Source organism: Hoplias malabaricus, chromosome 3 (assembly GCF_029633855.1).
Source record: "Hoplias malabaricus isolate fHopMal1 chromosome 3, fHopMal1.hap1, whole genome shotgun sequence".
Classification (NCBI taxonomy): domain Eukaryota; kingdom Metazoa; phylum Chordata; class Actinopteri; order Characiformes; family Erythrinidae; genus Hoplias; species Hoplias malabaricus.
Window position 1 is genome coordinate 43,508,041 of NC_089802.1, and position 16,150 is coordinate 43,524,190.

General features: G+C 41.1%; 1 protein-coding gene across 1 annotated transcript; it reads left to right on the forward strand.

Annotated features, from left to right (window-relative positions):
- Positions 1–2,340: 2,340 nt before the first annotated feature.
- On the forward strand, positions 2,341–5,832 carry LOC136691463 (uncharacterized). Its single transcript, XM_066664021.1, has 7 exons — positions 2,341–2,412; positions 3,055–3,161; positions 3,782–3,832; positions 4,466–4,556; positions 4,859–4,988; positions 5,121–5,341; positions 5,608–5,832. Exons 1-7 carry the CDS (start codon positions 2,341–2,343, stop codon positions 5,830–5,832), a joined length of 897 nt encoding a protein of 298 aa, XP_066520118.1.
- The last annotated feature ends 10,318 nt before the right edge of the window (positions 5,833–16,150 follow it).

Sequence of the window (16,150 nt, forward strand, 5' to 3'; positions counted from 1 at the left end):
GTTTTACAGGAGGAATCAGCAGCAGAAGAGAAAGAAACACAGGCCGCCAGCAAAGGCACAAACATACACTGAAACAGATTTTAGTCTAACACACTCTGTAAGAGTACAGGACAAAAAGCTGAGTTCTTCAACACACACAGATACGGTCTATGTCCATAATCAGAGTTAAAGGAACACTAAGTAATATTTGACCTGTAATAAGGCGAATAGAGCGGAAACTGTTTTTGCTACACTGGGCTCAGCACTCCAGGAGCTATACTATGTAACGTTTGGAGGAGGTTAGTGAGGTTACAAAACATTGCTGAGGTTTCTGTACATTAACTAAAGATTATGGCTGCAGTTACTACTCCCCTCCAGAGTCCATTACTCACACTTTCTACACCTCATCCAGCACCTAACAGTTTATTTTAAAAACTCAGTTTATTTGTCTTGGCCTCCCATCCACACGGTCACTGAAAACAGGTTTTCAAAAATGCTCTCCAAGGTGGAGATGTTTTAAAATGCCTTTGTCACTCTTTTCTATGGATGAAAGCATATGGATATTTTCAGAAAAGCTGACGCCACACAGCGTGCCTGTCTCTCTGTAACAGGAGTCACCAATAGGAAGGCCGCAGTCCTGGTCCGGACCCAGATGCTGTCCTCTCCGGACCTGGACCTGTAACAGATAAACTACTAAGAGCTGTTTAATTTTTAACAGAGTGTGTGTTTTAAGGGGTGTGACTCTTCTAGTCATTATGGTTTAGTTTTAGCGCCAGGAACAGACTAATCACACGTGTTTCTGCATATCACACAAGCGGCTACTCAGCCAATCAGAGCTGTGCATTATCGTGAGCACTGTGACTCCAATGACTGACACCAATGAGGACTCCAGACACCGCTGTCCTGAGGCCAGTGAAAATAGCCCAAGGGACATGATAAAAGCTCCTTTGGGACACTTTCAGGACAACAGTGTTATGTGAGGTAAAACCAGAAACATTAAAAATAAGGGAAAGCTGAACATGGATTCTGTTTACGGATAAAGTCCTGCCTTTCAGCAATAAGAGCCAATCAGATTGCTATTTATGGAAAAGCAGTAAAGTCAACTTCAACTACAAGACAAGTCATTATGGACTTTATTTAAAATAGGCTTCTGTTTTTTTAAAAAAATCCTTGTTTTATTTGTAAATTTTACTTGAAATGAGAACAAGACTATTTGTTATTTATAATTATTTGTAAATCTTGTTAAAATATATTTTTAGACATAATTTAAAGTGTAATCTGGTTTGACACTCAGCTGTTAACTACATAAAATGATGCTATAATTCTAAGCCAATTTTAATGTACAGGATATGGCACTGATCATAATGCAAGTTATACATTATGTTTTCTAACTGGACCTTAATGAATTATAATGAATTACCCCTGCCCTATAATGAAGTACATAAGTCATTAAACTACAATGTACATGCAGCTAGCACTAGATTTCAGACTCCTTGTGATAAGGTGAAGGCCTGCCTCATTACTAAATCTGTAACACGTAGTAGACCATGTGTTAAAAATGTATATGTTTTAAAAGTGTTTACCTGCTTGTCCCTCAGGTAGTGTGGGTAGAGGAGGAGAGGTCCATCCAACTTCCTTTTTTTTTTAGAAGGCGAAGGGCCCTCAGTTGAAAAAGGGGGGTATGTGATCTAATATGGTACCCGTAGAGGAAAGAAGGGAACAGTTTGAATGGGATTGAGTATACTTACCGGTAAGATGAAATATATGTCATACGCATGTTTATTTTTTAGGGATTAGATCTTAGGTATGAGGATAATGGAAGTTAGTTTTAAAGAGGTACTACCAGAATGTGGAGAATAGGTTGGCTCAAGTTAATTAGGGGGCGGGGCCAAAACCTATAAAGGGCAGAGAAGGAGAGTCATTAGGGAGAGCTGGAAAGAGCTATCCTAGAGGACTAGGCAAACCTTAATCTACAGATTGCTGTGAAGTCAGTGTGTGGTACTCTAAGAAAATAGGCCTATTGTTTTCTTTTTGTATGATCCTTTTTACTTATTTTTCTTTTGTTATTTTTGTGTTTGGAGTAAATAAAATAAAGTTAAGCGCTTGGGGTGAAAATAAATTTGGAGTTTGGAGTGATCCTTGATTGGCGGACCCAGTTTCCTGTCCTTCCACTCAGTCCCGTGGGAACGGTTCTTTCACTACCTAAGACTCCTACATATGAATAAGTATAAATTATGCTGTATTAAAAATATATAATGCACTATTAATATCTAGATTCAGGAATTTCATTAAGAGTTACCATGGCCCTCTACTGGACTAGCATGAGTATGCAGCTGTTTTTGGATTTGTCTGGAAGGGAATATGTTCAAAAATGGAGAGAGGAGTGTGGATGGGGCCTCTGTCAGGTCTGAGCAGTATCTTCTCCTGCTCCAGGTAAGGTGCACTCTGTGATTCAGCAGAAGCACATCCAGCAGCTCCGACTGAGACTGCAGGCTGCCTAATAGCGTAATAAGTTCAAGCCAAACCATTGTCCTTCATATTGATTTACTCAATGTCTACCACACATACATCTGCCTAATAATATACATTATAAACCTATAAACACCACATTTTGTACATTTTTACTTTACTGTAAATTCCAGCTGCGCTCTACTCCAGCTGTGTACCGCACTAAGTTTTTTTTATTGTCGCTGTCCAAAGGAAAATTTATCTCCATTTTTGTCCATTTTTAGTTTACTACATCATTTAAACACAGCAGCCCTTCGCGTTGTGTGAAAGTGTCATAATGAACGAACTAATAGAAATGCTCCACAAATACAATATTTACATTGACATCCATATCGACCCACAAAGTCAAACGGGAGTTTGATGCCTATATAACAGCAGCTACTTGAAAAGATAGAGATTAAATAATTTCAGCATTTAGCTGTGAATCCGTCCTGTTCATCAAGCTATAATTACATGTCAAAGACTTCACAGCTATCCTTTAAAATCTGTGAACTCTGTAACATAGGTGAACCCTATGTTGGTTCTAGAATGTTCTGTTGTGAAACATGGTTTGTATAATCTCTATAGAAAAGCATTATATTGAATGTGTCTGAATCAGACGCACATGACCCCAAGGTCTTCATGCTCAATGCCAAGTGGCTAGAGGAGTATGAAGCCTCAGATGAGGAAGAAAGGTTATATAAACTTTATAAAGTCACTTTCACAACTCTACAAATGTCATGCTATCAAACCTGTATTTTTTCAAGTCAATTCAGGGATCTACTTTGTTCAAATCAGAGGTCATTTTAAAGCTATTGAACTTTGAAAGCTTTATTTCAGCTTTAATGTCTCAGGTTGTCAGTGTTCAGAAATTTACATACACCATTTTAACTGTCTACATCCACCATAAGAATAGGACACAATACCAAAGCTTCAAATGTTGCTACTGTTTTCTTGGTTACACCAAGATCAACATAAAAAAGCCTGACTCTAGTAGCACATGAAAAGCAGGACAAAGACCTCAGCCTTTCCGTCTGATCAGATAAAAATTTAAAAAAATGAAATAAAATAAAATGTATCCCTTATATATATCTTTGTTTTCATTTGAAGGTTGTTAGCGCCCCCTGTAGGACTATTGGTTCAGCTCATGCATGTTTTGATGGACCAAATTAGTGAGAAACTTCTCCATAGACTGGAACTGCACTGAACGTAAGCGCTTCTATGAGCGAGTTCGGTCTGTGACCTCATAAGAATATGTAAATGATGTTATAGACGTCTCCATGTGACGTCACATAGCGAGGTACTCTATTTAAAGCTCAGTTCTGCTTGGAGGTGACAGACACAGCGCTGGAACCATGAGAGTAATGTAAGATACTCTAATCCTCCCCTAACTTTCTGTTTTCTCGCCTTATTTTCTAATCCATCTCCGTTTTCTTTCTAGAGACCCTCATCCTCATACCTTCAACTCTCTTTTTCTCTACCCTCCCCATAGCTATAAACCATAATTTTGCTTTATTGACAGCATACGTAGACGGCATACGTTGTCCCTCAACACATCACAGATGAATTACACAATTACACGTTAGATCATTACATTTTCTGTAGATTAACAATAACATTAACAAACTACAAGTGTAAGACAAATATGACATTTTGACTGGACAAAAACAATGTAATGAGGACCTAAACCTATATATTAATGAATAATTCCACCTGAGAAGTCCGCACTTTGTAAACATTGACCTATTTTAAACATTCATTACCCAGTTAAAGCACTAGAATTAGTGTCATGGCTATGTTAAATCAACCAATGAAGCAAGCCTGTAAATGTTTTTCCCAGGGCTAGACTGGCATGGATCAATGCTCTGACAATCTGACCTCTTGATTTTGTGCTTTGATCAAATATTATAAAGCAATAATCCAAAATGGAGTAAACTCTTTAGGAAGGCTTTATGTGAAGTGTGTTTTAATCTGAGATTTTGTTTTGCTTGTGCTGAAGGACAATGGACACTCAAATGGCCCATGTAAAGCAAGAGAGGAGTCTCGGACCGAAACCCAGAAACAGACTTCAGGACAATTTTCAACAAACGGTAGGGCCTGTACAGCCATGCTAGTCAAGTTACTGTGTGCACGTGACCATTTAATTTAAGTGAACATATATATATTATTTAAATGTTTGGATTTTGCTGTCCTCCTGTATTGATCCTATCCTTTGATATAAAGTAAAATGCCAAAACAGACCAGAGACGTTCTACTCCTGTTCCTGTACAACTACAATTCTAGTTCAGTGTCAGCTCTATGTTGTCTTGCCATAATGTCTAGATGTTTATGGTCTGAGAACATTTAACTAAATCATTATATTAAAGGATGATTCTACTTTCTCATCTTTCAGGCTCCTGCTGTAGGGAGCATCCCTCAGTGTCTGGTTGCCAAATCCATCTGGAAAGAAGGGGTAAACTTTCCATCCATTGGCACCGTGAAAAAAGAGGAGCGAAATAATGGTAACGTCTTAAAACAAAACGGTAAGATCTGAGAACAACTACAACGTTTAATTAAAGATGATTTGTTAATTTATAGATAATTTCTACCTTTCAAAAACAAAACACATAAGAAGGTTTTAATGTGTTTAACTTTATATTCTGTTTTACCTGCAGTGAAAATGCCTGCACTGAAAAGGCCTGCAGTGAAGAAGCCTGAAGTGATAAAACCTGCAGTGGAAAAGCCATTACAGATGTGCTTAACATTTGTACATCCTTTAGTGAAGCAGCCTGCAGAATCAAACCCTTGTGGTTCAAGACTTTGCCCAAAAAGACCCACCTTGGAGAAGCTTAACATTAAAACCACCACTGCGAACAACGTTCAGCAGAACAGAAAAGTCAGGCAAACATCTTGGAAATACCTTTAGATTATCACATGTGAAACTGAGAATGTATTAGTTATCCAAACTTTAAAGGTTGAGATTTATGAACAGGTTACAGAGTGAAACCTATTATTAATATTTTACATAATGTTATGAAATACTGTGTAATGTGGAGTTGTATTTCAGTTTATTAGGACAGTATGTTCTAAGCCTGTACTAATGTGATCATGAGATTTTTCTAGGATGAGAAATAATTTTTTTCTTTTTGTTTCTTATTTTAGATCAGGTTTCCAAAGATTCCTAAATGGAGAGAACCAGTACCAGAGTTAACTGAAGAAAGTAGCTGTTCCACTCTGCTTTGGTTCACGGCTTCAGGCAGGTCTGCCGGCAAGTTTCCTGCCACAATCCCTAAACCAGCAAAGCGTACGGGCAAGACGTCTGTAGCAGTGTGTAAAGGACTTGCTCCAGAAATAAGACCCATGCCTCTTGTCCCGGAAAAATTATAATAAATGATTAAAAAAGATATTTCAGGTCAGCATACGAATAACATTTTTATTGAGAAATGCAAAAAGCAATTCAGCCCTCACTTCCCTTTGTGGTTGTCTTATAGGGAACCAGAAATTTTCTTTCTGGTTCTAACAGGGAGAATATAACAGAACAGAAAAGCAAGTTTCAGCAGCTTTATGATAAGAGAACGTTCTGTTCCAGGGCATTGCTTCTTGTAGTTTCTCGTATTTAAAAGCACAAGCATCACAGACACAGAGCTTAAACACAATGTCTCGTACTCTAAAATACTGAATCCTACCTAATCACACTGTGTAATGGAATTTTCCATCACACTCTTCATTAGAAAGAAGAATCAGTTGAGCACCTGATTACAGGATTTTCTGGGCGGACCGCTGGTGATTAAACAGAATTTTAGACAAATGCCACATTTTAGCTCCACCTTTTTTTCCCTTTATTAGGTTCTTTTGTTATTCTTTATAAATATGATTAGTAAATAATTTTAATTCGGCACAGTGTCAACATTCTTAGCATTTAATCATTTTATATCAGGCTTATACTCGTTATTATATCTCTTACAGTTGTTGGTAATATTTGTATTAGTTTGTTTTCCAGAATAAAAGTCTCTGTGAATGTAAAATCTGTTTGAGGAGATTATAAATGAGTTATATCCTGTAAAGGACAGTAATCTGAGTGGTCCGATGGTGGACCAGCAGTGGTCTACAGTCAGTGGTGTGCCAGCCTTTTTATGACAGTGGACCAATACAGCGCCCTCCATAATTATTGGCACACCTAGTTAAAATGTGTTTAAAGCCTTAAAATAAATTAATCTTTTCAATGCAGAAGCATAATCTCACTCTTTAAAAATGTAGAAAAAAAGCAATCAACTCAAGTGAAAAAAAAAAGAAAGAAAGAAATAATCCTGACTAAAAAATAATTATTTCACATAAAATGACCTGCTCCACAATTACTGGCACCCTTAAACATTTCTTGGAAATAAATGTATTTGAACCATTTATGCCATTTCTACTGTAGTGTATAAAGTGGATCAATGTATCTGGGAACCTTCTTTCTTTTCTTCTTCTTGTCAGTCAGTCATAGGCCAGAGGTTACCAGCACTTAGCCTAAATATCAAGGCAGTCTGTGAAATATATCTGTAGTGTTGTCAACATCAAGTCATATTGTAGTCCCATCAAGTTGGTTCCAAGGTGTTGTCATAAGTCAGAACCCTCCTGAAGAAGGCATAGCTTCGTGATCGGTCTACGTACAAGGCTGGTTGAGGTCCTAACCCAGACCTGACGTACAAGTCCTTTCTTGTCTGGTGCAACTGCTGTGACTCTGCCAATGATCCAGGAAACATGAGGGGTAGAGTCATCCACTATGAGAAACACATCTCCAGGAGTAAAGTTGCGTTTATTCTGTGCCCATTTCTGGCGCTGCTGAAGTTGTGGCAAATATTCTTTAACCCATCTTTTCCAGAAGAGGTCAGATATGTATTGGACCTGTCTCCAACTCTTATGTGCATAAAGATAGTTTTTCTGGAACAGACCAGGTGGTAAGCATGGATTAGACTTGAGAAGGAGGAGGTGATTTGGTGTTAAAGCTTCCAAATCATTTGGATCGTTGGATTCCTGTGTAATGGGCCTACTATTCAGGATTGACTCCACTTCACACAGGACAGTTTGAAGGCCCTCCTCATCAAAATACTGTGTCTGCAAGGTGGATTTGAGAACCTTTCTGATGGAGCGAATCAACCGCTCCCATGCTCCTCCATGATGCGATCCAGTTGGAAGGTTAAAAATTAATTTAACCCCCTTCAAAGCCAATGCATCAGCAATCCTTTCCTGATTCCACTCTTCCATAGCTTGTCTCAGCTCATGCTCTGCCCCCACAAAGTTGGTACCATTGTCGGAATGCAGTTCTTGAACCTGGCCTCGTCTCGCAATGAAACGGCGTAATAAAAGAGTCAGTATCAAGAGACGAGGCAACCTCAATATGTACAGCTCTAATCGCCAAACACGTAAAGATGGAAGAAGAACATAAATCTTCACAATACTTCTCCCACGCTTTATTTCAAATGGACCAAAATAATCCACTCCAACAAAGTTAAAGGGAGGTTTCTCAGGGACCACTCTACTTTCAGGCAAGTCAGCCATTTGCTGCTGGCCTAAGGATCCATGAAGCCGTCTGCAGACCACACACCTTGACATGATGCTTCTTATCAAGGTGCCCGCACCAGGAATCCAATATTTCTGATGCAGCCTTGAGAGAATATGGTTCCTACCATTATGGCCCACCTCTTTATGGATATGCTGTAAAATGAGATTAGAAATATGAAGATCCTTAGCGATTATGGCAGAATGTTTAGAATTTTCTGACATAACAGCCCTACTAAGACGTCTGCCAACTCTGAGCACACCATCCTCTAAAACATTCATTCATTCATTCATTCATTCATTCATTATCTGTAACCGCTTATCCAATTCAGGGTCGCGGTGGGTCCAGAGCCTACTTGGAATCATTGGGCGCAAGGCGGGAATACACCCCGGACGGGGCGCCAGTCCTTCACAGGGCAACATACACACACACACACATTTACTCACACACTCACACCTACGGACACTTTTGAGTCGCCAATCCACCTACCAACGTGTGTTTTTGGATTGTGGGAGGAAACCGGAGCACCCGGAGGAAACCCATGCGGACACGGGGAGAACACACCAACTCCTCACAGACAGTCACCCGGAGTGGGAATCGAACCTCCAGGCCCCTGGAGCTGTGTGACTGCGACACTACCTGCTGCACCACCGTGCCGCCCCTTCCTCTAAAACAGGATTCAGTTTATAGATGTAGCTGCTTCGTTTCACGGTCTCTCCCTTTTGGAGGCAGGAGATTTCTTCAGCATACCTTTTCCACTGACAGAACTTTATTATTTGCATCTCAGCATCCTTAATCTCTTCCAATGAGAGAAAGTCATTATGGAACTCCACCTTGCGATGAGCATCCTTACGCTGAGTTGCATCAGATAAAGGCTGAAAACGTGCCTTGTCCTTTCCACAATGCAAAAACAATGTCTTGAACCTCAGGATCCAACCCATCACCCCAAAGATGCGTATCCAAGAAGAGGTACGACTAATTAAATCAGTCAATGGGCCACCATCATCATCTGCTTGTAAAACATTAATAGCGTCAGACACTTTGACTTCAAGGTCTTCATGTGGAAGTTCCTGCATGTTCTCTGGGTTTACAGGCCATTCTTTCTCTGGCTGCATAAGAAATGCAGGGCCAGATATCCATTCAGTGTTAATTAAAAAAGGCTCTGCCCTCATACCTCTAGAAACAAGGTCTGCGGGGTTGTGTGTTGTGTTCACATACCTCCACTGGGAGGCCCTGGAGACTTTTAAAATCTCGGACACTCGGTTCGCTACAAAAACACGAAACTTAGATGTCTCATTATTGATATATTTCAACACAGAGGTAACACTGAATCTAAGAGAGAGAGCCTTAGCTCCCTCCTCCACAGTATATCCATACGAGTTGCCACCACAGCTGCCGTAAATTCCATACAAGGAATCGTTACTAGATTTAGGGGTGCCACCCTGGACTTCCCCATTATGAAGGAACTGTGGGTGCGTGAGCAACTGTTACGCATGAGCAGGTAAGTAACAGCACCATACCCATTCTCACTTGCATCTGCAAAGTGGTGTAACTGAGCAGTGGTCACCTCTCCAAAGTCAGGAGGTTTTAAACATCTTCTGATGCTAATGTTGTCCAACAGATGCAACTCTTCAACCCAGTCTTTCCATTCTTGGGAAACTGCGAGTGGTATAATGTCGTCCCATCCTTATCCCCTTCTTGCACAGATCTTGAAGAATCTTCTTGGCTGTGAAAGTAATGGGAGCAACGGTGGAAAGGATTCCTCTGCGGGTCATTGGCCTGTTTGGGATGGATATGCAGAACTTAAATGCATCTGACTGCACACACCACCGCACTCCCAACGCTCGCTCAACGGGTAAAAGATCACAGTCCAAGTCTAAGTTTTTAACTTCCTTTGCCCTTTCCTTCTCAGGTATTACGGCAAGAATGTGGTGGCTATTACTTCTCCACTTTGTCAGGCGGAAGCCGCCCTTAGCGCAGATGTCTCCAAGGTCCTTATAAAGGGATATGGCTTCCTCTTCTGAGGCTATTGAGTCGAGACAATCATCCACATAAAAACTGTATAGGATGGTGTTAATCACCTGCTGGCTAAACTGTGCTTTGTTATCTTCTGCACATTTCCGTAGGGCATAGTTAGCACAGCTCGGAGAAGAAGTCGCCCCAAACAAATGAACACCCATCCTATACTCTTGCATGCTCTGACTGAAATCACCACCAGGCCACCAGAGGAATCTCAAAAGGTCAGCATCTTCCTCTGGCACACGCACATGGTGAAACATGGCTTCAATATCAGACATCAACACAACTGGCTCCTTCCTAAACCTAGTCAACACACCAACCAATGCATTCGTCAAGTCAGGACCACTTAGAAGTTGCGCATTAAGAGAAATGCCTTGAAAGGATGCTGCACAGTCGAAGACAACCCGGAGTTTCCCTTTAAAAGGATGGTAAACCCCATGATGGGGAACATACCAAACCTTGCCCTCACTGCACTCCAAGTCTTTGATTGGCACTCTTTGCGCATACCCCCTGGATATAAGATATTCCATGAAAGCGGTGTAAACATTGTGAAAGTCTTTATCTCTGATGAACCTTCTCTTCAAACTTAAGGTGCGTTGTTCCACAATCGCACGGTTGTCAGGCATTCTTATATCTCGGTCCTTCAGAGGCAGGGCAATACTGTAGTGCCTATCACTCAGAATCGTGGTCTGACTGACCAACTTCAAGAACTTGGAATTTTCCCTTGTCCCAGCTGCTCATCCTGGCTGCTCTCAGGGAAGTCCATCTTAAACTGCTGTTTCCATAACTTGTCAAGCGCAACAGCAGAAATTCTATTGGCGGTGACTGTTGATGAACATCTTGGTCTTCCACAGCACTCCCTGCCAAGTGGCCCGTTTACCGTCCATCCAAGCACAGTCTTAATGGCAAAAGGTCCATCATCTACACTCTGGACGACCTCCAGAGGTTCCAACGCTCTGGGCATGTTCATGCCAATCAAAAGCTCCACTTGTGCCTCAATTTCTGGCAGATAAACATGCTTCAAGTGTGGCCAGTCATCCAGATCTTGTTGTGTTGGGATGTTACACACATTAACTGGCATTCTATGTTGAGTGAAGAGATCAGGCATTTCACAGTAAAAATCACTCTCCAACCCAACAACTTCCAATCCAGTCCTGTCCACCACTTTATCTTGTCCCATGGTACGCAAGATAATCTTGGTCTTTCTCCCAGCAAGATTCAATTTGTCCAGAAGACCCACTGTACAAAATGATGCTGAACTTCCCTGGTCCAAGAAGGCATACGTTTCCACTGCTCTTTGGCCTTTATTTTTATTTTACTTTAACTGGTACAATGGCAAGCTTACAGTCTTGTTCACTGGCCCCAGTAAGACCACTAGTCTGAACTGTAACGGGAATGTTATCTGCTTCAGTGTCAGTCTCGATATCTTTCTCACCCTTGTGATGGATATGAAGGATACTTGGATGTCTGAAACCACAAATTTTACATAAAAAGCGTTTTCTACATTCTTTGCTGATGTGCCCAATACACAAACAGCCAAAACAGATACCATTCCTTTTAAGAAAGGAAATCTTTTCATTTTGAGGTTTCTTATCAAGCAGAGAGCATGACTCCAGCGTATGTCCACCCTTACCGAACAAACAAATTTCCACAGAAGTGTGATGATCTTGGGCCTCTGTTTGGTTTTTTCTCTCAAATGCAATAGCAGTTGTACCAAAGCTGCATCCTTTAGCTCTTGGATAAGCACGTTTCCCTCCATCACTACCTTTTACTATTAAATGTGTTGGAGGAGTGTCGCATAGACATCCGAAGACAGGATCTGTTGCAATTTTAACTTGACGCTCAAGAAAGAAAACAATATCAACGAATGAAACTCTGAGATGCTGCCTCTCCTGGACGTCACACGCTACTGTTCACCATTTGTCTTTCAACATATATGGTAACCTTTTAATCACAGCAAGCATAGTGGCAGGCGTGTTCAATTCAGAGAGGCCATGAATCTCTTCCATCGCATTGCAACACCCACGTAAGAACAAACAGTATGCTTGAATAGCCTTTCCATCCTCTGATCTGATTAATGGTCATGAGTGGACCTTGTTCAGATAAGCAGATGCAATTACATGTTCATTTCCAAAATGATCATACAGCAGAGTCTTCGCCTTTATATATCCAGTACCATCAGACATATGTTGACAGCTCTTTACGAGTTCATTGGGCTGCCCCCTGGTATACTGTGCGAGGTAATGCAGGCAATCGTCAGCATTGCCTGTTTTTGCTTCTATGACCTGTTCGAACGAACGCATGAAGGCATGAATGTGCAGAGGATTGCCATCAAAGACTGGAATTTCTCTTTAAGGCAGTAATGAAACAATTTGTTGATAGACCAGCATCCAGACCTGGAATTGTGCTACATGGTCTTAAAGGATCAGAAGGCCCCCTTAGGAGAGGTGCAGGCTTATCCCTTTTCATGCTTTGCTGCACTGGTTTTAGTAGGCTTCACATTTCTAATAGTTGTATTTCCTTTTAAATTAATTTTCTGTGGAAAAAAAGGTCTCTGCATCAGTATTAATACGTTTTAAAATATGATTCCATTCCATTGGATTTCTGTGAAGCGGTACTATGTGCAGTTGATCCAATTCTCAGCACATTGACCTTTGCAACAGTTGCGTCGATGTCTGCTTCAAGTTGAAGTTGTTCTTTCTTTCTCCTCAATTGCTCCTTGAGCATACGTTGACATGCGAGCAAGGCAGCCATTTCAGCTTCTGCCTTGAGATGTGCAGATGTAGCTGACGATACCTTTGAGCTTAACTTGCTGCCTTGATTAGATACACTATCGGATAGCAACACATCATCATAGATGTCATGCTGAAGATTAAGAAACAATTGAGGTTTCTTTTCAGCGTGGTCTTGAAAACCCATTTCCCCCTCTAATGAGGTTTCTTGGGATGGCACAGTGTCAAAAAATGACCTGCTTGAACATTTATCGACCTCAGAAAGCCATATTTTAACATCCTCAATAAAACCTTTATTGTAATTTGTGATGCTTGAAAACCATGCATTTTGCTTATCTTTCTCATCAGATGGAATTAAAGGCAGCAAAGATTCATGCAGTGCACTGGCATCCTCAGACAGATGCATTAATTCATCAAGCTGTGAATCATTTTTATCATCCTTCATTAGCTCTTTAAGAGACAGAATTACCCTTTTCATTTTATTTACATGTCCTTTTCTTCCTGTCTGAATTATCCAATTCAGGGTCGCGGTGGGTCCAGAGCCTACCTGGAATCATTGGGTGCAAGGTGGGAATACACCCTGGAGGGGGCTCCAGTCCTTCACAGGGCAACACACACACATTGGTAGGTGGATTGGCGACTCAAAAGTGTCCATAGGTGTGAGTGAATGTGTGTGTTTGGACTGTGGGAGGAAACCCACACAGACAACATACCAACTCCTCACAGACAGTCACCCGGAGCAGGAATCGAACCCACAACCTCCAGGTCCAGTGTGTGACTGCGACACTACCTGCTGCGCCACCGTGCCGCCCCATTCCCATCCACCTTAACTGAAACATGACTCCCTCTTCCTCTTTATAAATAAGATATAAAAAGATGTAGACTAGACACCTAAATATTTCTGCATTTATTTGAGGAAAGAATCTGGTCAAAACAAACAAATTAGTCTCTACTGAAAAAGGTCTTCTTGTGAATCCACACTGAGCTGTTGTGCCAAATGTAGAGGGTTCACTAGTAAAAATTCAAGAATTTTCCAGACTAATGAACAGTCCTCGTTCTTGGAAAACATACTAGATCTTACCCTCTCCTCTGTCTGAGCAATAACAACCTGATCCAGGAGCGACACAGTGAGTTTAGTCTTGTTTCATACTCAGGAAGAAGCCAGATCTATTTAGCCAGACTCATGATGGTATTAAACGTTCAGAGTGATGGTAGCAGTGAGAAGATATGTTAATGCCACCCTACACTTGTAAAACCACTCCAAGAAAGCTCAGCTTGCTTTGACTCTACTAATCCCTTTACCTCTGTGCAAAATGTAAATAAAACAGAACTTAATGTTGTGCAAACCATTTAAACCCAATACTTATTTGAAGACATTACAAATACTAAATTTCAAAGGTTGAAACTTGGAAATGTTACTGTTTACTGAAACCTTTTGTATGTGATGCCAAAACCAGGTTCCAAAACATTTGGGACAGGGCAAAGATGTGTGCTAAAGTTGTGTAATGCTACACATAGGGAAAAGAATTAGTTAGATTCAATTTCCATCAGGTCAATGACAAGATTTCACCACTCGATGAAAGGGCAAGTACTAAACCAATTTGACAATCATGTTTCGCAGAATAGCAAAGAACTTGGCGACTTCTTTATCTAGATTATATAACTAAAAGATTCAGAGAATCTGAAAAAAAATCTCTATATGCAAAGGACAATGCCCAATTTTGGCTGGCTGTGATTCTTGGGCTTTCAGGTGGCACTGCATTAAAATTAGGAATCACTACACAGGCTCAGAAACTCATCTTTGATTCTTCATCCACATATGCCAGCTAAAACTCACAAATGGAAAAAAGAAACCATATATAAACAGGATCCAGAAATGCTGCCGTCTTCTCTGGGCACGAGCTCATATTAGAAGTGGAAAAGTGTCCTGTGTTACGAGAAACGTTTGACATTCTTTTTGGAAATCAAGGATGTCACATCCTCTGATCTAAAGATGAGAGGGACTATTCAGCTTATTGTAAGCATACAGTTCAAAAGCCAGCTTCCATGAAGGTATGGGGTGCACACGGCACACATGACTTTCACATTCGTGAATGCACCGTTAATGCCAAACAATAGATACAGGTTTTGGAGCAACATGCTGCCATCCAGACATTGAGTTCTTCAGGGAAAGCCTTGCTTATTTTAGAAAAACAATGTCAATCCAGGGGCGGCACGGTGGTGCAACAGGTAGTGTCACACAGCTCCAGGGACCTGGAGGTTGTGGGTTCGATTCCCGCTCCGGGTGACTGTCTGTGAGGAGTTGGTGTGTTCTCCGTGTGTCTGCGTGGGTTTCCTCCTGGTGCAATTGGCGACTCAAAAGTGTGTGAATGTCTGTGTTGCCCTCTGAAGGACTCCAGGGTGTATTCCTGCCTTGCGCCAAATGATTCCAGGTAGGCTCTGGACCCACTGTGACCCTAAACTGGATAAATGGTTACAGGTAATGAATAAATGAATGTCAATCCACATTCTGCATGAATTACAACAGGACATTGTCCTATAGTAAAAGAGAGGTGCTGAATTCTGTTTTCATTTGCGTGTCAACTTTTCTAGAAACAGGGTTTGAATTATTTAATGCTTGTTCCAATGCTTGTTTAATGCTTTTAGGCAGGAGCAAGGAAGGAGGTTACAGCTGTCAAGCTTCTAGTGCTAAATGTCATCAATTAGAGACAACACAGCTGACACTGTATTATCCAATTGCCCAGTATGTGGTTTGACTCTCAGATGAAGCTCAAAACTAAGGAGGTTACTCAAGACGAAATAGACTACTCAAATCTTGCAGACATCTTAAAAAACATTATGGACTGCAGCTCCAAAAGCAAACAATAATTTCTATAATGTCAAAGGCCAGGTTTCCAATGAAATGCAGTTACATTGTAACCAGATGTTGCATGGAGAAAGAAAGGTGTTTTTTTTTTTAGGTGTTTGAGGTGACATGTCCGATGGGAAGGAGATACTGGGGAAGACCCAGAACATGCTGGAAAGGTTATATTTCTCAAATAGCCTGGAAATCCCCCCACCCACAATCCCTGAAAGAGAGGGAGTTCTGGGCATCTTTGCTCAGACTGCTGCCCCATGAATGGATGGATGGATGGACATTTACTTCTGCAAAAATTATCTGGAGTGGAGAAACTCTTTGGCGGTATGCACTGATGGTGGAGCATCAGTGACAGGGAAGCACAGTGGGGTTGTCAGGTAAATCAACGATAGTGTCACGCCCTCGTCCTGTCATGCCTGTTTTCCTCGCCATGTGCTCTCTCTGCACATGGCTCTGTCTGTTGTCCTTGTCTCCTCCCATGTCCCGCCTTTGTTCCGCCGCCTTGTCCTTAACCCTCGTTATCTGTTTCAGGTGTGTCTCGTTTGTATGTAGTAT

Excerpts from the sequence above, each read along its gene's own strand:
- LOC136691463 (XM_066664021.1), top strand. The coding sequence starts at position 2,341 with ATGTTCAAAAATGGAGAGAGGAGTGTGGATGGGGCCTCTGTCAGGTCT. Across the intron at positions 3,833-4,465 it reads GCTGGAACCATGAGAGTAAT|GACAATGGACACTCAAATGG; the intron begins GTAAGATACTCT and ends CTTGTGCTGAAG. Across the intron at positions 4,557-4,858 it reads AGGACAATTTTCAACAAACG|GCTCCTGCTGTAGGGAGCAT; the intron begins GTAGGGCCTGTA and ends CTCATCTTTCAG.